General features: G+C 45.7%; 2 protein-coding genes across 2 annotated transcripts; both read right to left on the reverse strand.

The window, feature by feature from the left end:
• Positions 1-2,653: 2,653 nt before the first annotated feature.
• On the reverse strand, positions 2,654-4,025 carry LOC133925892 (peroxidase P7-like). The gene is made up of 2 exons (XM_062371634.1): positions 3,689-4,025; positions 2,654-3,599 (listed from the first exon to the last, which is right to left on the reverse strand). Exons 1-2 carry the CDS (start codon positions 3,914-3,916, stop codon positions 2,841-2,843), a joined length of 987 nt encoding a protein of 328 aa, XP_062227618.1. The 5' UTR covers positions 3,917-4,025; the 3' UTR covers positions 2,654-2,840.
• An 8,509-nt stretch (positions 4,026-12,534) lies between these two features.
• LOC133925893 (peroxidase P7-like) lies at positions 12,535-13,902 on the reverse strand. The gene is made up of 2 exons (XM_062371635.1): positions 13,564-13,902; positions 12,535-13,474 (listed from the first exon to the last, which is right to left on the reverse strand). Exons 1-2 carry the CDS (start codon positions 13,789-13,791, stop codon positions 12,716-12,718), a joined length of 987 nt encoding a protein of 328 aa, XP_062227619.1. The 5' UTR covers positions 13,792-13,902; the 3' UTR covers positions 12,535-12,715.
• Between the last annotated feature and the right edge of the window lie 10,041 nt (positions 13,903-23,943).

A 23,943-nucleotide genomic window follows, 5' to 3' on the forward strand; every position in this document is an offset into this window, starting at 1 on the left:
GAGTGTAAAACTAGTTAATCAGCCATACTCACAGTTACGAGTGACAAGAAAACCTCACATGATTAGAATTTGATGGTTTGGTTGGTTTGATCAATTATAGTGGTGGGAACTATGATTGAGGTGTTGGTCAACGTGGTGATGGAAACCTTGGTTGAGGTGTTGAAAAGTTGGTTAAGACAAGATAGTTGAAATCTTAAGGTGGTTGTTTATTTACAATTATTCACTCAATTACTACTGCTATTCAAATGTTTCGTACTTAAATGTTGTTTTATGCAAAAGAGTCACATTGCCATATTGTTATCAAGCCTTCATATGCATATTATTACCTCACAACTTGCTGAGTACGACATGTGTTCACTCTTGCTATCACCAAATACCCAGTTGGAGAAGAAATTGAAGAATTCACTGAGGATGGATCATTCTAAGATACTTTCTATGTCGATCGTGCCTATGGAATCATTGTGAAGGATTAGAGTGTATGTTGCTATACTACAATTTTATTTGGATGTAGGCCCATGAAGGTCACTTTTCTAAGATGTTTAATGATAGTTAAGTGAGATATTGTAATGATATTGATCTATGAAGTCACTATATATTAGAATTGATTCATAGGTTCAGCATATAGGTGAGATTGATATTTTCCTTGAACCAATCTTGACATAGGAGCGCGACCTCCATCGACAGCCGCCTCCTAGCCGTGTTCTTGTGAGAATACAACCACCTTGGCAAACCCGAACAGCCAACGGCATGGGTGCCGTCTGGGAGATGGTCCTCTCAGCAGCGACCCTCCTTGGCTAGCCTTGGTGCCTGTGCGGGGCCATTGTTGCACCCGCACTGTCACATGTGGGCTCGAGCTCAATGAGTCTCACGTGACCGAATCACATAGTTCTATTAAAATAGGATGATTTCTCTGCCCAACAGCATAGGTTTGAGTCTAGGTTTATCCCTTCTCCACGCGGTGCCACCGGGTCAAGATTGCTGCCCCAGCGCTCAAATCCATTGCCGCACCACCAAGTTGATCTTGCTCCGTGCTGCCTTGGTGCTTGACGCTGTCGTGCATGGCGAGAACGGACCACTTGACCGCCTTGGATCTGAGAGGAAGAAGAAGATGGATCCTTGCTGCTTGAATGGGTGGTGCTCGGGTGTGAGAAAAGGGGAAGAGAGGGGTGGCTCTGTAGTGCTACTTGGCTAGGTTGAGGGAGATGGCCGTCGTTAGTTTGTGCCTCTGGTGGATTTGCCCTGAAGACAGATGGGGGTGGTGGATTTGCTCTGAAGAGAGATGGCGGTAGTGTTCTGCTCTTGTGTGAGGGAAAAGAGAAGAACAGAACGGAGGAATGGTAGTGCTGGCATTACAAAGTCAGACTGATGGTAAAACAAAACAAATGTGATGGCAGTGGCATGGCAGATAAATGAATTTCATTTTGTAGTGGCATGGAATGGAAGAGAAATGAATTTCATTTTATAATGACAGATCAGGGATAAGAGTTTATCATAGTTGCATATAAGGAATTATCTCATATAAAATCACCAAAGACCAACGTGCCAAAAAGGGAAATAACTATTACCCCACGGTTTGGATCCTAGAATTGGGACCTCATAATCAGAATTGGAATTGTGTTTTGTTAATTCAGTTGTTTTGATGTCCCTAGAGTAGAATTGGAAGTCGATTTTCACGGAATTAGATAACACTTGGTCCAGGCTCTTACACATGTATTAATTGAAGCCTCAGGTAAAACGGTCATCATCTTTTGTTGCTCGTAACACGACAAAAGCTAATACTAATTTTCTTAATAGGAATACTCGTGTTGTGCATACTTTTAATCGAATGTCTCAGTACTAAATTACTAAATGTTTTATTACTGACCCTAATACGTGATTCCAAGCTCTTCTAGTGGCAGCCCTCTTCCCCAGCAACACAACAACACAATTTCGTGATGACAGGGTGTGGCGGTCCCCTTCCTCTTCACCGAGCTCGTCGACATAGTACGACTGTAACACTTTCGCTTCTGCTCGTGGCCTACATCTCCAAGATAACCTTTTGTGGCCTATTATGGCATCCGGTTCCGGCCCAACCAAACACTTTCTTTTGGGTTGGAGCATTTCCTATTTCTAGGCATTGAAAATTGTTTCGATGGGCCTGATCCTGCTTATAAAAAAGGCACTAAAGGGATGATTTGTCCTTAAGAAAAATATTTACCTCTTACAAATAGACAGACCATATTTTATACTTTTTATCTCCTCTTGGGTGGTGAAACCGTCAACTCAAAATATGTCAGCCCTTTTGTCACTTCCATTGGCAGGCTAGATGCATGTCCGTGATTATAGTGCCGTGAATTCCTTTTCCTTGCAGATATAAAATGTAGAACGGGCAATTGCTTATATACCATTGGGATGAAGTTAATTTAATTCTTGATCTGCCAAAAAAAAAAGGCAAGAAATCAATCCAATTTTCACTGAGTCCGCCCGTCTCGCTCGCACTCGCCGCAGTAGTGTTCTGGTCTTGGCATTACATTGTCTGACTGACGGTCAAACAAAACAAATGTGATGGCAGTGGCATGGAAGATAATGAATTTCATTTTGTAGTGGCATGGAAGAGAAATGAATTTCATTTTATAGTGGCATGGAAGAGAAATGAATTTATCACAGTTGCATATAAGGAATTATCTCATATAAAATCACCAAAGACCAACATGCCAAAAAGGGAAAAACTGTTACCAAATTAAATTGACCTGCAGTTCACAACTGTTGGTTGCAACATTACAAATTAAATAACAAATGTACACCATGGGCAAAGAAACACGTAGAGGAACAACGAGTCGATTGCATTTGCCATCGTATCATCAATTGTTGACCATACTGCAGTGGAGCCTCACCTCCACCGGCATCCACGGCGGCGGGGGTATGTTCCCCATCTTCACCATCGCCCTGGCAAAGTCCCTCGCAAAAGCCTCGCCGTCCGTGCTGTACATCTCCACAAGATGGTCCAGCGGCCCGCCGCAGCCGTACAGCGCCTGGTCAGAAGTGAGGAGGCCCCGGCGCGCGACCAGGTCCTTGTAGTAGGCGTTGTCGAACCTCATCGGGGTCTGCTCGTCGAACGGCGCCTTGGCGTCGTCACCGGCCTGGCACGTCTGCCTGCGGAGCTCCGCAAACCTGGGGTCAACGTCAGCGCCGCCCTCGCCATTGTAGCCGTAGACGCGGTCCCTGTAGTTGATGCACTGCGCCATGCCGACGGTGTGCGCGCCGGAGAGCGCTGCCATGTCCCGCGCGTCGAGGCCGTATTTTCCGAACGTGTCGATGAGCGCGGTGACGGTGTCGTTCGGTCTGGGGAGGCCGTAATCGGCGGCGTCCTTGTCGGCTTTGCGTGAGTCCTTGCGGCCGAGCGGCACGTTCCAGTTCGGCCCCCCGAGCAGGGCGACGGCGTCACGAGATGCGAGGGCGAGGATGTCCGCACAGGAGACGGTGGCTGGGCAGGCGTGCTCGAGGTGGGACTTGATCTCGTCGATCACGTTGAAGCCGCGGAGGGAGTTGACGTTGGGCGTCGCGTCCTTCTCGCTTTCGAAGAAGGGCGAGCTGTCCAGGAGGACGGAGCCGTCACACCCCTGTCGTGTCATTCGCGAACAACAAAATTAACGTGTAATTCATAATTTGAAGGACTAGGTAATGGAAAAAATGGGTGCAGATTACTTACGTTGACAAAGCAATCGTGGAAGAAGAGGCGAAGCACGGCGGGGGCCATTGCCTGATCGGCGGCGACCTTCGACGCCAGCACGGACTGCACGATGTCCTGCACGCTGGGACAGGTCTTGTCGTAGTAACTGACCGAAAGATGGTCACCGTGTGCGGTGCACGCGAGAAGCGCAAAGAGGATCAGCGGTGCAAGTGCAGGCAGCGATGAAGAGCTCCAGGAGGGCAGCATGGCTGTCGACTTGCCGAATGCCGACACACCGGCGCCGCTGATAGCAAGGAACACGGTGTAGCGAAGCAACGGGTGATCGGAAACAGGCAAGGGCGTGCGATGAGTTGCAGTGGATCGATGAGTTTGATGGAACATGGAACGGAAGCATGCTTATATATAGCTAGCTTGTGCCGTTGTGTGTGTGCGTGTGCGCGAGCGTACCTGCCGCTTCTATGCGCGTGCACGCGCGATTGAATCGTGCGACTGTCGTTGACATGGTCTCTGGTCTGCATGCATTGCTCGCTCGTGCTTCTTGGCGGGAACGCTGACGATGTCACGAGGAAGACACAGGAAGGAGGGATTAATTGGGCAAACTAGCTATTAAAAATTACAAGTGGGGGGTGTAGTTTAATAATCTTGGGACCGTATCTTCACCTTAACTTTGGATATAATGACTAAATGAAAAGCATGTAACAGGAAATCATAGAAATAGATTTTTTCCGGTAAATGATATAACAGGCAAGGCTCTATAAATTTTCAAGCAACACTAGCTACATTTACGTACTAACGCGCCGAAACACGTGTGAGAATTAACTAGCGGACATGTTATTAGTTTTAGCTTACAATCTTGGTCGACTTATGACATAGGTCGACGACAGTGATTTCCAGTTGTTAATCCTGTCAATAATAGTCTAATGGCAGTGGGAACTTCAGCATGGCTCATCATATTGTCATATATAGACTGGATTAGTTGGACAACTAATATATTTTGAAAGATGTCTATGTAGGTCATATATGTTCATGTTTTGACCACTTCGGAATTCTCATTGTGAGTTCATGGATTCATTACACGCATGAATGTCAACTTTGGCACGCATTGGGTCTCATGATTAGGGTTGTATTCACACGTAATATGCAAGAGTGAAGGTTTGTGCTCGAATTTATTTTATAACACTTAGTATGTTCAATTGGTAAAATACACCAGTTCCACATTTTGTTTCCAAAAAATGTATACTCCATTACCAATTGACAAGGGTGTGCATTTTCAACCTTTAGTGCCAAACAATATGCAGACATGCACAATACAGAAATCTATAGTTTCTCTGGTGTTTGCAACGTTCCCCATGGCATACGACAAAAAATATATATATGGTTCTTTTCCAGCAGCCAGCAACGTTCCCCATAGCATGTAGAAATCTATAGAATGGAAGACCTTGTATATATGTTCATTGAACATCCCTCCTAGTAAGATGTTAACAGATACCTTCGTGAATACAAAACAAACTAAAAATTCACTAGCCTCAGTCGTACAATAATATTCATAACTTTAACATATTTTAAACGTTGTCATGTTGGTTGTATGCAAATTCTTAAATATTTATATGAACAGCCAAAACTGTCCTAATTTCTACCTATTTTCTATAAGCAGTCACACATTACAAATACTTACTAATAAAATTGTAGTCAATCGCCTAGTATAAAAAACAATCAGTAATCATCAAAATATAAATGCAATTGATAGGAAAAATTGTGCATAACTAGCAACAACAAAATTTATGGAACAAATCTAAAGAACAACTACAAAAAATAAAAGAAGTACATATTGCAATGGATAAAAATGTCTATTACAAAGCAACTAACATTTTCATTTCTTACTCAAGTGAACAGCTTGAAAAATGTCACAACAAAACACTTCAACTCCCAGAACAAACAAAAACGCGTACCATGACAAAAGAAAAGTACATGATCCTACCGCTAAAATGTGTATTTTAGGGGCCAAAAATATCAATTTCAACGAATATGTATAATTTAGGGCAACAAATATCACGAGAAAGCTGATGCAAAAATAAAACAGTAACTCAGGTGTCGTGGGTTAATCCCTAACAGTGATTCCGGGTTTTATCGGACAACAGGTGCATGATCTATATTCTAGGGGATGTGCCTGTGCTAATCTAAGAACATCAGAGTTTATCCAGGTTCATGCCCCCTTAGGGTAATAGCCTTACATTTTGTGCATTCTTCACATTGAGTATGGTTTCTTCTTTGTGTTTTTTGGCCTTCTCTCCCAAGGCGGATCCTCTTCCCCTTATAGCCCAGGAGGAAATGAGTCTTACACGTGAGCCCATCAAATATTCCCATGCCTACCTAGACGGCCAATGTAGGTTATCATTACAGAATACGTTTGCGTTGTGCCTGCCCTGGAGCACTGCAATGCCTGTCCCATCCATCGGACACATCTTCGCTTGTAGCGCTCGGATTATCCGGCCTGCACAGTCCCATCGCCGGTTTCCCATGCGCGCCTGTCACGCCCCCTGTTGCGTCTGCGAGCCCGTCCTGTAACAATTAATGTTGAGGACGAGACATGGTATCCCTACGTCGACCATGCCGCCTCAGCCAGGGTGAACTGCCTGGAGAAGGAAAATGACGTGAGTAGCGATATTAAATAAGATTTGACTGGCTTAGAAGGGTACCTGCCCCGCGACCAGTAAGAGCTGGTTGCGGGAAATCCCGCGAAGGCCAGTGTCGTGGTCGTGCTGGCGCTGACTGGTCGCGCGGTGGGCCTGGGCAAGAGAACGAAAGCGGATAATGGAAAAACCGGCCGTTGCGGGCCATCCTAATGAGAGACCCCTATATTCTTTACATCGACAGTATCTCCCAAGCTCCCTCGCGGATATGGTGATCTGAGCTATTTTTATAAGGACGTGGTCAGACCTGGTTAGACCACTTGGGTCCTAGGTGAACAAGAGCTTTGCCCACAGAGTGGTTGGTGACACGGTCCACCACCATGGCTGGCTTAGGAACGCTGACGATGTCACAAGGAAGACAGAGGAAGGAAGGATTAATTGGGCAAACTAGCTATTAAAAATTTCAAGCGGGGGTGTGCTTTAATAATCTTTAACATGTTTTAAACGTTGTCATGTTGGTTGTATGCAAATTCTTAAATATTTACATAAACAGCCAAAACTGTCCTAATTTCTACCAATTTTATGTAAGCAGTCACACATTACAAATACTTACTAATAAAATTGTAGTCAATCACCTAGTATAAAAAATGATCACTAATCATTAAAATATAAATGCAATTGATAGGAAAAATTGTGCACAACAAGCAATAACAAAATTTATGCAACAAATCTAAAGAACAACTACAACAAATAAAATAAATACATATTGCAAAGGATAAAAATGTGTATTACAAAGCAACTAACATTTTCATTGCTTACTCAAGTGAACAGCTTGAAAAATGTCACAACAAAACACTTCAACTCCCAGAACAAACAAAAATGCGTACCGTGACAAAAGAAAAGTAGATGTTCCTTCTGCTAAAATGTGTATTTTAGGGGCCAAAAATATCAATTTTAACAAATATGTATAATTTAGGGCAACAAATATCATGAGCTAGCTGATGCAAAAATAAAACAATAACTCAAGTGTCGGGGGTTAATCCCTAACAATGATTTCGGGTGTATCGGACGATGGGTGCGTGATCTGTGTTCTGGGGGATGTAACTGTGCTAATCTAAGAACACCAGAGTTTATCCAGGTTCAAGCCCCCCTTGGTGTAATATCCCTACATCCTATATACTCTTCTCATTGAGTATGGTTTATTCTTTGTGTTTTTGGCCTTCTCTCCAAAGACGGACTACCTTCCACTTATAGCCTAGGAGGAAAGGAGTCTTACATGTGAGCCCATCAAATAGTCCCATGCCTACCTAGACGGCCAATGTAGGTTATCATTACAGGATACGTATGCATTGTGTCTGCCCTGGAGCATTGCAGTGCTCCAACGGGTAGTGAAGCAACGGGTGATCGGAAACAGGCAAGGTCGCGTGATGAGTTGCAGTGGATCGATGAGTTTGATGAAACATGGAACGGAAGCATGCTTATATATAGCTAGCTTGTGCCATTGTGTGTGTGCGCGCGCGGGCACTACTGGCTTCCCTGCTGCATTCGTGCGCGTACCTACCGCTTCTATGCGCGTGCACGCGTGATCAAATCATGCGACTGTTATTGACATGGTCACTGGTCTGCATGCATTGCTTGCTCGTGCTTCTTGGCGGGAACGCTAATGATGTCACGAGGAAGACAGAGGAAGGAAGGATTAATTGGGCAAACTAGTTATTAAAAATTACAAGTGAGGTGTACTTTAATAATCTTGGGACCGTACATGAGGGCACAACTTGGTCGTGTGGCCCGCATCTTCGCCATGTACCGTGAAGTATAGCAGTGGGGGCCGCCCAAAATCGTAGCCCCGAATCCTCGTTGAGCCCCTGCCTCTTTGCCTGTTTCTCTCCTAGCTCTCCTTGATGTTGAGCACCCCCAGCTTGTGGCCCCTTGGCAGGTGAAAGTGATGGTGATGAGCCTTGTGCTTGTCTGAGGACCAGTGGGTTTCCCTCAAATGCCCTACATTATCCTTCCCACGATATGCTTTCTTGTCACTTGTCCTGTAGCTTCGGGTCTTAGAGGTGAACCTATCAGCATGCTTTCAAAGCTCGTCCTTTTCGGTCCTCGAATATTCTTCCATCTTAGTGAATAGCTCACCGCATCCTTGACCGGCTTCCGCGCTAGGCTTGAGGCCAAGGCCCCTAGCCGGAAGCCTTGTCGTGTGGTATCTTTTTCTTTATCGTCACTAAGGCCCTTCGCTTGGCACTTCACTCAAATGAAACGCCAAGTGAATTCCTTCAATCTCTCGCCCTCCTTCTGTTGTACTACAAACAGATCTCCGATGGTGACCAAGGCCTTGTAGTTGCCCTGGAAGTGAGAGAAAAGCGCCTCCCGAAGAAGCTCCAAGGAAAATATCATCCTCGCCGCGAGAGAGGTGTACCACGAAAACGCAATTCCCTTAATGGATACGACCAAAGCCTTAGCTATAGTGGCATTTTCTCTTCCCATGGACTCTATCACGGCCTAAAAACTCATCATGAACTCCTTGGGGTCAGTCTCACTGCTGTACAGGTACAGCCGGGGCATCTTGAACCCCGGGGGCCACAATCGTATTTGCAAGCTCGCGGATAGCGGAGAAGCTTGATCTACCATCTGCAGCCGATGAGGTTCCTCCGACCCTCGGTGATGAGCTAGCTCCAGGTCCTTGCTGTTGCTAAGTCCCCTCAATGGCCCCTACTAGGAGAAGGACTGACGGAGGGACCTGTGTTCCCCACGTAGCTCTTGGATTTGCTTGTTGGCCTCGTCCACCTGATTCTTGTACTGCAAAGTGTTGCCTTCATGAGTTCCTGCTCCATGGTCCTCTAGGGCGTGTGGTGGAACCTGGTGATGCTCTGGGACATCCAGCGTAGCTATCCATCCCTCCTGGGTGCCCTGAGCGATCACCCCAGGCCCCCCTATTCTGCCTTCGATAGCCATACTGACCCGAGGTATATTGACCCTAGGGGCCTCGATCAAAGCCCTGGCTCCCTCAGTCACCATGGCTCCTCCTAGCTGCGAGGGTGCCTTGAGTCTCCCTCAGCATCTGCAGATGCTTGTGCTTTTTTTCCTAGTCTTTGGTGGTATGAGATCACCACGTGGTCATGGGTTCAATCCCCACAGACGATGCCAAATGTTGTGATTGTAATCACAACACACTGAATATTACTCGTAATTGTAACTATAATAATTGTTTATCTCTTTGTTACATCGGGTTAATAGAGATATTTATAGACATACCTCAACCACTCCTATTATCATTACATTTGTACTAGTTATCCACAGGAATATTCTTTTTAACAAGAACGAATATCCTATGCTTTACCGCTGAATTTCCTTGCGATGTCTCCTTCTGTCCTCAAGGCTTCATCGTACCTTTTGTCCTTCAGGTCTCGTCACATCCCTTCATCCTTCAATCCTTACCTTCAGGCTTCGTTTCTTTCACTATCGCTTCCACCCTTTGTTCCACATGTTCGGGCTTCACCCTCTGGGCTTCGTTGTACCCTCTCGAGCTTAACTCCTGTAGAGCATAAGGGAAAACATTTCTATCTTAAAGTTAGCCTTATTACTTTGCCTTTAAGATTGACTGTTGTCACCGAAGTCAACGAACAGGGACATATGTGGTATCATTCTCCCAACAATTACAAATTGAATAGAAAATGTACAACTTGGGCAAAGAAACACATAGAAGAATGAAATAATTCGATTACAAAAATTAATTTTGGACAACTTTTTAATTTACTTAATTGGTGTTACACATGTATTAATTGAAGCCAACACGATTCGATTGCATTTGTCGTCGTATCATCAATAGTTGTTGACCACACTGCAGTGGAGCCTCACCTCCATCGGCATCCACAGCAGCGGGGGTATATTCCCCATCTTCACCATCACCGTGGCAAAGTCCCTCGCAAAAGCCTCGTCGTCCATATATTAGATTATATATATGATTTTAAATGAAAACATAATTAATGAGACTAACATCTTTGTCAAGAATATATGTTAGTAGGTCTCATGGATGTAATACATGAAGAAGACACCAGAGCATTTTCCAAGAGGATGGAAAATTGAGTTGAAACCAGATTGTATACACCGGAGTGTTTTACCTCAGAAGAGATAAATGAAGGTCTGACCGAATAGTCTGGTGTTCAAGGGTTGTATACACCAAAACATTTGTTCTAGAGAAGGTTGCATTGTTGAAGACCGAAGATCAAGGTACCGGATATTTTAGCGAAGGAGCAATATACACACCGGAGCATTTAACAGAACATGTGCATTTTCTCAGAAGATGAAGATCAACACACCGGAAAGTCCGGTGATTAGAAGGTTTACACATCGGACTAATGCACAGTGAAGAAGTTGGCCCGGTCAGGCTCAAGTATACACACCGGATAATCCGGTGATGGAGATGAAGGTTACACCGGACACTACGGTGTTCAGAAGAAGTTTGAGTGGAGTTCCAACGGCTAGGTTCCACTAGTGTACACACCGGATGGTCCGGTGTTGGTACAACTATTTGCACCGGACCATCCGGTATTCATAGTAAAGTTGAGCTATTGGAATAACGGCTTGTCCGCGGGGTTGAGGCTATAAATACCCCTTCACTCAGTCATTTGAAGGTGCTGGAGTACAGAGAAGCTCACATACACTTGAGAAGACATCCAAACTATCAAAGTGCTAAAAGCAATCATTCAGGGAGACTAAGCACGAGATTGTAGAGTGATTAGTGCTAATAGGCCTAGAGAGAAGTGTTGCTAGATGCTGCAACCTAGAGAGTGGATTAAGGAGTGATCCAACCTTGTACCGAGAGGTACACTTGCGCCTTGGAGTCTTAGTGACTTGCCGGTAATTTGGGCATTGGAGTCTCAAGCTTGTTGACCCTCTGACTTGGTGTGGAGCGGCGGCAAGAAGATTGTATGGTGACACGGATGCCCTCTTGGTGACTAAAGTTGCGAAGTGAAGATAACGTACAAGTGACCGGAAAAGAGGTTAGTGGTGAGACCTCGTTTTAGTGGCTTGGTGGCTCATCGAGCTTGAGGCTTTAACTTTGTGACTTGGTAGCTCAAGAACCATGATATCCAAAATGTCCAATGTGACATGTGCCGGTTTATCATGCACGAAGTCATCCACAAGAGTGGTAGATTCTTCGATCTTGGAGGCGAATTGGCTAGCCATCCGAAGCTTTGTGAGTGGGAGATGAAAGAATACTCGTGTTGAATATTTGGCTTGTGATGTAAAAATATTGTACTTGTGAATAATTTTGAATTTGTGTTAAATATTAGACTTGTGTTGATTCAAATGCTGTTGAAATCTGTGATTTAGAATCTGTCTTGAAAATATGTTGAAATCTGGAGAGAATAAAATATATGCTCTTTATTATTTTTTGAATGAAATACATACCATAGGCGGGTGCTTATGTTGCCCGCATGTTTAAATCTACCTATTTACAGACGGTAACTTAAGAGAACCGCATATGAAAAGCTATTTTCACAGGCGGTTCACTTAAGAAATCACCTGTGATAATCAATTTATGCATACAGTTACTTAATAGAACCGTCTGTGTAAATCGATTATCACATGCGGTTTCTTAAGTGAACCACCTGTAATAATAGATTTCCACAGGCAATCTCTTTTGCGCATGTGGAAATCCTCCATTGCTAAACACCTGTGCAAATGGGTTATGACCCACCTCTAAAAATAGTTTTTTAGTAGTGAAGCTTGTTGACCCTGCGACTTGGTGTGGAGCGGCGGCAAGAAAATTGTATGGTGATACGAAGGCTCTGGTCTTGGTGACTAAAGCTCCGAAGTGAAAATAGCATACATGTGATCGGAAAAAAGGTTAGTGGTGAGATCTCGTCTTAGTGGTTTGCTGGCTTATCGTGCTTGAGGTCTTATCTTAGTGACTTGGTAGCTCAAAAGCCGTGATCGGAAGAGACTTAGCGACCAAGAGCATATCCTTTGTGAAGATCTAGCGTGGATTAGACGTGACTTATGTGCCACCGAAACGACAGGATAAAAATCACTTGTGCGCTCTCTGTACCTTATTTATATTTCCATATTTACATATTTGCAATCCTTTTGAACGATAGAGTAGGTATACTGGATAAATCTAGAGTATATTTAAATAGAAATTGATATAAATTTGCCTTGCGAAGTTCTTGAAACCAAATAACTTTAAATATCCTAATTCATTCCTCGATATCACCGTTCCTCACACCAACTCCGATCCCGACCCCGCAACATAACAAATTAAATAACAAATGTATGGGCAAACAAACATATAGAGGTACGAAATAATTAGATTACAATTTATTTTTGACAACTTTTTAATTTAGTTAAATGGAGTTACACATGTGTTAATTGAAGCCAACACGATTCGATTGCATTTGCCATCGTATGATCAATAGTTGACCATACTGCAGTGGAGCCTCACCTCCACCGGCATCCACGGCGGCGGGGGTATGTTCCCCATCTTCACCATCGCCCTGGCAAAGTCCCTCGCAAAAGCCTCGCCGTCCGTGCTGTACATCTCCACAAGATGGTCCAGCGGCCCGCCGCAGCCGTACAGCGCCTGGTCAGAAGTGAGGAGGCCCCGGCGCGCGACCAGGTCCTTGTAGTAGGCGTTGTCGAACCTCATCGGGGTCTGCTCGTCGAACGGCGCCTTGGCGTCGTCACCGGCCTGGCACGTCTGCCTGCGGAGCTCCGCAAACCTGGGGTCAACGTCAGCGCCGCCCTCGCCATTGTAGCCGTAGACGCGGTCCCTGTAGTTGATGCACTGCGCCATGCCGACGGTGTGCGCGCCGGAGAGCGCTGCCATGTCCCGCGCGTCGAGGCCGTATTTTCCGAACGTGTCGATGAGCGCGGTGACGGTGTCGTTCGGTCTGGGGAGGCCGTAATCGGCGGCGTCCTTGTCGGCTTTGCGCGAGTCCTTGCGGCCGAGCGGCACGTTCCAGTTCGGCCCCCCTAGCAGGGCGACGGCGTCGCGAGATGCGAGGGCGAGGATGTCCGCACAGGAGACGGTGGCTGGGCAGGCGTGCTCGAGGTGGGACTTGATCTCGTCGATCACATCGAAGCCGCGGAGGGAGTCGACGTTGGGCGTCGCGTCCTTCTCGCTTTCGAAGAAGGGCGAGCTGTCCAGGAGGACGGAGCCGTCACACCCCTGTCGTGTCATTCGCGAACAACAAAATTAACGTGTAATTCATAATTTGAAGGAATAGGTAATGGAAAAATTGGGTGCAGATTACTTACGTTGACAAAGCAATCGTGGAAGAAGAGGCGAAGCACGGCGGGGGCCATTGCCTGATCGGCGGCGACCTTCGACGCCAGCACGGACTGCACGATGTCCTGCACGCTGGGACAGGTCTTGTCGTAGTAACTGACCGAAAGATGGTCACCGAATGCGGTGTACGCGAGAAGCGCATAGAGGATCAGCGGTGCAAGTGCAGGCAGCGATGAAGAGCTCCGGGAGGGCAGCATGGCTGTCGATTTGCCCAATGCCGACACACCGGCGCCGCTGATAGCAAGGAACACGGTGTAGTGAAGCAACGGGTGATCGGAAACAGGCAGGGGCGCGCGATGAAAGTTGCAGTGGATCGATGAGTTTGATGGAACATGGAACGGAAGCATGCTTATATATAGCTAGCTTGTGCCGTTGTGTGTGTGCGTGTGCGCGGGCGCTGCTGGCTTCCCCGGCCGCATTCGTGCGCTACATGCCCCTTCTATGCGCGTGCACGCGCGATCGAACCGTGCGACTGTTGTTGACATGGTCTGCATTGCTGGCTCGTGTTTCTTGGCGGAAACGCTGACGATGTCACAAGGAAGACAGAGGAAGGATTAATTGGGCAAACTAGCTATTAAAAATTTCAAGTGGAGGTGTACTTTAAAAATCTTGGGACCGTACATTTGCTTGATCGAGATCAACTAGGTCTCCAATCACTACTATAGAAATAACCCTTACTAATTATCCCTTCCACCTGAGCAAAACTAAGGCCATATAAACCAAAACAAGAAAGGGCCCATCCATGGCGAACTTTTGTTTTCATCAAACTTATGACATAGGTTGACGACAATGATTTCCAGTTATTAATCCTGTCAATTATAGTCTAAATGCAGTGGGAACTTCAACATGGCTCATCTTATTGTCATATATAGACTGGATTAGTTGGACGACTAACATATTTTGAAAGATGCCTATGTAGGTCCTACATGTTCATGTTTGACCACTTCAGAATTCTCATTGTGAATTCATGGATTCATGTAGTACACACATGAATGTCAACTTTGGCACTCATTGGGCCTCATGATTGGGGTTGTATTTTACACGTAATTTGCAAGAGTGACGGTTTGTGCTCGAATTTATTTTATAACACTTATTGTTCAATTGGCATAATACACCAGTTCCATATTTTGTTTTCCAAAATTTAAATTATATACTCCATTACCAATTGACAAGGGTGTGCATTTAAACCTTTAGTGCCAAACAATATGGAGATACAATACTAGAAATCTATATTTTCCCTGGTGTTTGGAACGTTCCCCATGACATACAAAAAATGATATATATTGTTCTATTCCAGTGGCCAGCACAAAGATGGCATCGCACTACTACAAAACTGGCTATAGGCAGCAGCTCATTAGTGCCGGTTTTAGCCGAATCGGCATTGATGGGGAATCAGTACCGGTTCATAACATCTTGCGCCCGAACCACGATTAGTGCTGGTTCGTAACCCACTATCAGTGCCAGTCCTAACCACAAACCGGCACTGAGAGTGCACGACAGTTCAAAAGGAAAGTTTATTCTATTGCTATGAGAAGTGAGTGCGTGGTGGGATGGTAAGGAAGGGTCGCGCGAGGTGAGAAGTTATGGGTTCGAATCCTAGACCATGCGCGTATTTCGCGCGAAAAATCGCGTGACTTATGACTTGCGCACATGTGTGGGGCTAGCTTGGCAGGTGTTAGAATTTTTTTACTAATTTTTTGGCCCTAAAAAATGTTGATTCACGACTGGCTTTCAGTGTTGGTTCCAGAACTGACACTGATAGTTAGTGACACTACAAGAGTATACCTCTTTTGCAATGCATATCACTACTACAAAACCTATTTTTCGAGACACCTAGGATTGATTTGTACAGGCGGTTCGTAGGAAAAACCGCTTGAGAAAGTGGCTGCGGCCCCGTGCGGTCGAGGACCGCCTGTGAAAAGTAATTTCCACAGGCGGTTTCTTACGTGGACCGCCTGTGGAAATGGATCCATTTCCGCCTGTGAAAAGTAATTTCCACAGGCGGTCCACGTAAGAAACCGCCTGTGGAAATTACTTTTCACAGGCGGTTTATTAAAGTCGACCGCCTGTGAAAATACTTCATAAATACTGCTTCTTCTCGGCCAGCTCCATTCAGACAGACTTACCGTTCGAAACAGTAAGCATTTACTGTGGCCCTTACCGTTCGAAACAATAAGCATTTACTGTGGCGGCCGATTTGGAAAATAGGGGGGGGGGGAAGGTTTTGTTTTTGATTTCCTTGGAGGAGCCAAATAAGGTATGTATATCTCATCCCTAGCTTGCATTTTTTTGAAGTTTAAATTTAGATTTAAGGCTAAGTTAGGTTAAAAAGGGCGGGATAATCGTTGATGAAAGATATGGCGAAACTGTGGAACGAGGGGGTCCGGGTATGGGATGAATTCCGACGACAGTACTTCACGCTGAAAGCAATGATTTTTGTTACCATCAATGATTATCCCGCCCTTTTTAACCTATCTGGACAGGTTAAAGGGAAGCAAGGATGTGCAGTGTGCTTGGATGAAACCGCATCTATGTACCTTCCGTACTCACAGAAGGTAGTGTACACCTGCCACCGACGGTTCATACTCAGAACTCACAGATACCGCAATATGAAGAAACATTTTGACAACACGGTTGAGGAAGATACTGGTCTGAAACCTCGCAGCGGGGCACGAGTGTTTGAAATGGTCAATAGCATCAAGGTTGTTTTTGGGAAGCCGCCGAAGGGTACAACGAAGAAGAAAAGTGAGACGCCGACCAGCACGCTGTAGAAGAAGATGCCAATTTTCTTTAAGTATTTGCCCTACTGGAAGGACTTGGACGTCCGTCATAGCATCGATGTGATGCACGTTGAGAAGAATGTGTGTGATAGCATCATTGGCCTCTTATTGGACATACCAGGCAAGACAAAGGATGGAATCAAGTCACGTAAGGACTTGGTGCATTTTGAAATTAGGCCAGAGCTACACCCTGAAGACAGACCAAATGGGAAACATTATCTTCCACCGGCTAGCTACTCTCTGACACCTGAGGAGAAAAAGGCACTGTGCAAGTGCTTACGTGGGGTAAGAGTCCCGACTGACTACTCATCCAACATTAAGAACCTAGTCTCGATGAAAGATTTGAAGCTAATCGGCATGAAGTCTCACGATTGTCATGTGATGATGACGCAGATGCTCCCTATTGCAATAAGGGGTATCAAGCCGAGATACATAAAGGTGGTCATCACACGGTTGTGTCACTTCTTCAACGCAATTGCTCAAAAGGTGATCGATGCTGAAAAACTGGGTGCTCTACATAGTTCGTTGGTAGAGACTTTGTGCCAACTTGAGATGTGCTTCCCTCCATCCTTTTTCGATATCATGGTACACCTCTTGGTTCACATCGTGAATGAGATAATTACGCTGGGCCCTGTATTCTTACATCAGATGTATGCGTTTGAGCGGTACATGGGCATTCTGAAGGGCTTTGTACGGAATCGTGCTCACCCAGAGGGTTCAATGATCGAGGGCTATAGTACCGAGGAAGTAGTTGAGTGTTGCATCGATTACATAAAAGATTCTAATCCCATTGGTGTACCTGTATCTCGACATGAGGGGAGGTTGTCTGGGAGAGGGACCAAAGGAAAGAAAAGATTCATCGATCATGATTACAAAGCAGTGGAAGAAGCACATTTCACCATATTGCAACAGATCCAGTTAGTGGCGCCGTACGTCGAGCAACACCTAAAGGAGCTGTACACAAAAAATCAAGGCCGCTCGTATGATTGGATCTTGAAAGAGCACAAGCGTCGCTTCACCACATGGTTCAAGAACCAAAACCTTCCGGACGGTGAATCTCTAGATAAAAAAAAATGTTAAAATGTTGGCCTGTGGCCCATCAAGTTTAGTTACGTCATGGCAAGCGTATGACATTAATGGGTACACGTTTTATACCAAAGCAAAAGACAAGAAGAGCACGACCCAAAACAACGGAGTTCGAACAGAAGCCTATGACACAACAGGGGAAAAGGTCACCTACTATGGGTTCGTAGAAGAAATCTGGGAACTCGACTATGGAGTGAATCTGCAGATTCCCATCTTTCGGTGCAAATGGGTCAAACACCCAAATGGCGTGGCGGTGGACAACTACGGCTTCAGAATTGTCGACCTCAGCATTGTAGGCCACAAAGATGACCCGTGGGTACTCGCTGATCACGTCGCACAAGTTTTCTATATAATCGACCCCGCAAATGAAAAGAAGCACGTAGTTGTTGCCGGAAAACAAAGAATTGTCGGAGTCGAGAATGTGGAGGATGCGGAAGAATACAATCAGTTCGACGACGTGCCGCCTTTTGGAGATCCAGAAAAGATCAAACTTGTAGAAGCAACCCTCGATAGATCTGTGATGCCGTACATGCGTCTGGATGGTGTAGGGAAAACAGTTCAAGGAAAATAGTGCAATGTTACGCGACTTATTTTTCTAATGTGATAGAACCCTGAAATTTGTATACAATTAGGATAAGCTTTAATTTGTATTATGGACTTGTATGCATTTAAGATGTTTCAATATGTAATAGATTATTTAAGATGCTTTAGTACGTAATAGAACATTTAAGATGCTTTAATATGTAATAGAATAGTATTTCCCAAACTAGCAAAAAAAACATTCAACAGGTTTCCACATGCGGTTTCTTAAGTCAACCGCCTGTGGAAATGGATTTTCACAGGCGGTTCACCTAAGGAACCGCCTGTGGAAATGGATCATTTCCACAGGCGGTTCCTTAGGTGAACCGCCTGTGAAAATGATCCATTTCCACAGGCGGTTCAGGAACCGCCTGTGAAAATCCATTTCCACAAGCGGTTCACCGAAGGAACCGCCTGTGAAAATGATTTCCACAGGCAGTTCCTTAAGTCAACCGCCTGTGGAAATTGTCCCTACTTATATAACTGCGCACGGCCCCGAAAACCCTAGTGCTTTCAGAAAACCTCGACCTCGCCGTCAGGCTGTTCTTCCGTCGCCCTACCGCGCTCTTTGTTTCCGCTGCTGCCGCCGCCGGTGGAGGGCCGACTATGCCGAGGAGGAGCCGTCACCGCCGCCGCCGAGGTCCATAGCGCCGAAGAGGAGCCGTCGCCGCCGCCGCTGCCGCCGAGTTCGACAGCGTCGAGGTGGAACCGTCGCCTCCGCCGCTGAGGTCCACAGCGCCGAGGAGGAGCCACCGCCGCCGGTGAGTACTTCCATGTCCCCCTCCCGGCCGAGCCGTCGTAGTCGGTTCTCCGACCGGTCGTGTGTGTCACCCCCCCTTCTCTGTGATGCCGGCCATCGTGCCGTGGTGCAGCGCCGCCGGTGAGTACCTCCTGTTCCCCCTCCCAGCCGCGCCGTCGTAGTCTGTTCTCCGGCCGGCCGGGTCCCCCCCCCCCCTTCTCTGTGATGCCAATAAGCTGTTCGATGGAATGCTCGAGAGGGCTTAACGCTGGGTATATACTCTGGGCTACCTGCTCCCTAGATCATGTAGAGATTTGTCCATAATGATTCTCCCTTGATTTTAGTCCAGGATCAATATGCATGCCTTGTCAGATTTGTCAAGTAAATTTGGATCTTTGAGATGTAATTAGTGGAACCTTGCTGCCACACGCTTAAATGTCTCGGTGTTAATTTTTTGTTTCTTTGTAGGAACATTGTTCCAAATGTTGCTAATAAAGTGAAAAGTCGTGCATTATTGATCTTATTATTTTGCTAACTTTTCTTGTGCTGATGCCACCGCATGCCCTAAATATATAGCATTTTAGAATTGTTCTCCATAGCTAGTATTAGACCACCAATTATTCTGGATAAGGGGATCAAAACAACCTGCGGTAGGCGAGATTCGATTCCAGCTTTTGGAACATGCATGGCATTTCAAGTCATCACTTGAAATCTTAGGAACCTAAACCCCTATCTTCCCTAGGCACAATTTGCGTAGACCCATCCATTTACCCGCCTTCCCTAGGCACAATTTGCGTAGACCCATCCATTTACCCGCCATTCTTCTTTGCATAAACTCTTCTTGAACAAAAGGCTAATTATTGAGGAAATGGATTCTCTGTCATGTATAAGGTAACAAATAAAAACATTGTCAAACTTCTAGTTCTTTTTTTTTCTTTTGCTCTTTCCATGACCGTCCCATCGATCTAATATCATCACGAGAAATTTTCATTGATTCAATGGTCATGAGAGAAAAGAAATGGCATTGTAATTTGTTTGTCAAATTAGGACACATGATACGTGATTTCTACTCGTTGAGATTTGAGATTTAATTCTAGGACCTCCTTAAGTTGATAAATTTTTAGAATGGAGCCCTTAGACTAGCTACGGCTGCCCTATGTATCAATAGAGTTAGCAAGTTAGAATTGTGTGGTTAGTTATTCTTTCTAGCTAGGTTAGGCCAATTGACATATATATATATATATATATAGTACATATATATATATATATATATAGTACATATGCATACATACAATACAGGAACTATCACAGTGCCACATGGAAGTAGAGAATGAACTCTTGTTTCTTTCATTGCACATATATTAGATTTATACAAGATGAAGGGACAAGTTCATGTCCCTTCGGGGATGCATTCCTCTTCAATAGGTGTCCTCTTGAGAAGACATCTCTTTCCAATGGCTGTCCAATTGATCATTGGATTTGCATCATAACACTCCCCCTTGATCATTTGGTCATTTGTATATAATGCATTTTACACTACTACTAAATTCCCCTTTTTTTCGTACTAGCATACTTGTTAGCTTTTTCTGGACAACAATAATCCAGAGGTCGATTCAGTACTATGGGGTAGAAGAGGACAGTAACCCCGAAGAAACCAGAAGCAACTAGGATGTCGGATGTTGCAACAGAGGTCTCCCCGGCACAGAGGTCGGATAGGGATCCAAGCCAACACCAACCGTCCTCCTTCGACAGCAGCAAAAGCTCGGGCTCGTATCACAACCCGAGCCCTGTTCCGTGCGAGCGGGAGATCCGCCGTCGGGAAAGTGACAACGAGTACGATACCGCCGAAGAGGTATTTAGTTGAGTCAATGCATTTCATACTTGTTAAATGGAGGAATATCTTCTGTTGATGTCAACTCTCATTTATTTTCTCTCTAGAGGGTGAGGGTGCCAAGATCTTCACGTCGATCATCTACGCCACAACATTCTGCGCCACAACCCACCGCTACATCTGTGCCCGAAACTGCGGGTCCCTCTGGGCCGACGCTGAAACGAAGAAGGGGCGAGCGTAGCAGGAACAAGTTGCCATCCGGCATTTTTACAATAACACAGGTCGGAGTTGAAGGGGAGCCTATTGCACCTTGTGAGGCCTGCGCCAAATTCCGCAACGGTTGTGGATTCCTTGTCAAGGAGTACGTCCCAATCACTGTAACTGATTGGCGATTGGTGTCGGATGAGACGAAGGATTTTCTATGGGAAACATTGCAGAGAACCATCCGATTCCCCTCGGGAACAGAGGAAGCAGCCAAACAGAATGCATTGAAAACTATGGGAAAAAGCCTCCGGGGTTGGAAGAGTGAGCTCAACAAGGAATTCGTGAAGAAGAATCTGGTACCCTTTAATAAATACGGAAAAATTACACCAGAGCAATGGGCAGAGTTTGTTAGGCAGAAGACCACACCTGATGCCATCAAACTGGGTGAATCGTTCAAGCAAATTGCGAAGAAGAATAAGCACCACCATCACCTGGGCACTTCTGGGTATGCCCCCAAAATTCCTGAGTGGAGGAGGCAAGAGGAAGAGGCTGCCAAGGTTGGGAAACTCAACCCTTTAGAAAATTGTGATGAGCGAAGTAGGAACTGGGTCTATACTCGATCACAACGAACCGAGTCTGGGGACTTAGCCTTCAATAGCCCCGAGACCATGGAGGTGACCCAGACCATCCAAGGGCTTGCTAACGAAGGGTCTATAGAGGCTGAAAGGGAGAATGACCTGCTTACCAAAGCCCTGAGGAACAAGGAACACTCGGGTCGCACTCGAGGCATCGGATCAAAAGTGGGCTGGAAGCATGGGTTCCCAAACGATGCGGGCCAGTACAAGACACGAACTAGATATAAGAAGACCCTAGAGGAACAGATACAAGAACAGGTTAAGGTCGAATGCATGAAGATGTGGAATGAAAAGGAGAAGGAAAGGGCGGCATTAATGCTGATAGAGCAACCAACCAGCCCAGGATTTCGGAGCAGCGTCGGGTCCACACATTTCGATAGCCAGAGATATCCTGTGGATGAAATCAAAGAGGCTACCCCTTGCATTCTTCATGTTCCGGTCGGCAAGGGAGACTTCACTGTCGAGGCTGCCACTGGCCAGGCCATTCCAGGCCGTGTGTTTCACAGTCAAGATATTCCGGCCGGTTATGCCAAGGTACAAGTGGACTCGGTGCAGCCGATTTTCAGGAAGTACAAGCTCGAAATCAGCGCACCTGAGGGTATTGAGATTCTCGATGAGGCTGTTGGAAACTTCATTTTGTGGCCCAGACGGGATATCATAGTAAGCTGACAGAAGTCACAATCGCCAGCGTCCTGCCTATCCTAGGGCCCTGCATCTCTGCCTCAGGCACCGCTGCCCCAGAGCCAACCCACTCCGCCTCAGGCACCTCAACCCCAGAGCCAACCCACTCCGCCTCAGGCACCTCAGCCCCCGTGCCAACCCACTCCGCCTCAGGCACCTTCGCCCCCGCGCCTGGTATCTCCGCCGCAGGCAACTTCGCATCGTGCTTCACCGTCTACATGTCAGGCACCTCCGCCTCCAGCGTCTCTGACTCTGGCGTCTCCGCCTCCTGCACATCCATCACCTGAGCATCGGAGAGTTCATACAATGATTACCCCATATGAGAAGATTGAGCTACCTGATCCGATGAAGAGGTGGCTTCTGTCCTCGTCAAAACCAAAAGCATTATCCGGACAGGAATCTCCAGCGAAGGGCAATCTCACGAAAGAGATCGTCAAAGCATTAAGTACGTCACAAATAGATTTCGTGCCTACACTGGATGTTCCCGAAAAATATGAGCATGGCAAGCCATTTCTGCCATCATTTCAACTCCAGGAAGGTCCGTGGGAGATGCGGAAATTCCACGAATGGTACATGAGGGCATGTCGCGCGGGCCTCTCCATAATCACTGCTTCTATCCCCGCTAACGTTTATCTAAGCGGAGACAGCTACCTCATGTTGGATTTCAAGGACATGCACGCTGTGTTCCGCCTCGACAAACTTGACGTCAATCTCATAAGCGTGTGGTGCCTGTAAGTGCTAACAATCTACCTCTACGTTCATATATGTACCAATATATGTTGTAGAAGCTAATGACTATTGATTTGTTCTGTAGGATGCAATTTAACAATGCAGACAAGTTAAAGAGGCCTGTCGGATTCCTTGATCCGCAACGAATTTCCCAGCCAAACATGATCGTGAACATAAGGACTGATGACCCTAGGATTAAGGGGAAGAGTAAAAAGGATACAGCACGGGTTATAAGAGAAGCAACCAAAACAAAAAGGTTCAAAATGTCAACCTATATAGGAAGGGCTATGCTCGAAATGCAGGACAAGGACTGCATCTTTGCTCCCTACAACTTTAAGTAAGTTTCATACGTTATGAATCTAACATAAGTGTTCAACTTAGTTGATCGATCAAGAATCTAACAGAAGTATTCATGTAGCGATCACTACATTTGTATAATGCTGATGCCGAAGTCGAGCAGACTCGTGGTCCTTGACTCTGCCGATTTCCAACAAAAATCCTACCAAGATTTCATTGATATTATACAGAGGTAAAGGAAGTCTCCCATACTTAAAATTCTTATACATTATTTATGAATTGATAATTACTTGTTGGTATTCGAATAGGGCCTACAAGTGGTACGTAATGAAAGGTGGGATACACGATACGGACAGGCCGGATGCGATGACAGTCCGTACACATTTTCTGGTACTAACACAACTTCTAATTCTTATATTCCACTATTAATGACGAATAGTTTTATTGAACTAACGAATACGTTGTGTTTTTTTTTAAGTGCCACAAGTAAGGTTTCAATACCGTTCTTTGTGGATACTATGTTTGCGAATTTCTTAGGATAAACGGGAGGTACACAACGAACCCTGAGGACGTAAGTCACCATTGCGCCTGCACATTCTTATTTGGTTATGTTTCCGTTGTTAGTAGTGTTTTAACTCTTTTAGTGTGTTTTCAAACCAGGCAAGGATGATTCAATGTGCGAACCAAGCTCTCACCGATAAAGAAATTCAAAACGTCCAACGTGACATGTGCCGGTTTATTATGCACGAAGTCATCCACAAGAACGGTAGATTCTTTGATCGCGGAGG

This window comes from Phragmites australis, chromosome 8 (genome assembly GCF_958298935.1).
Source record: "Phragmites australis chromosome 8, lpPhrAust1.1, whole genome shotgun sequence".
Lineage (NCBI taxonomy): Eukaryota > Viridiplantae > Streptophyta > Magnoliopsida > Poales > Poaceae > Phragmites > Phragmites australis.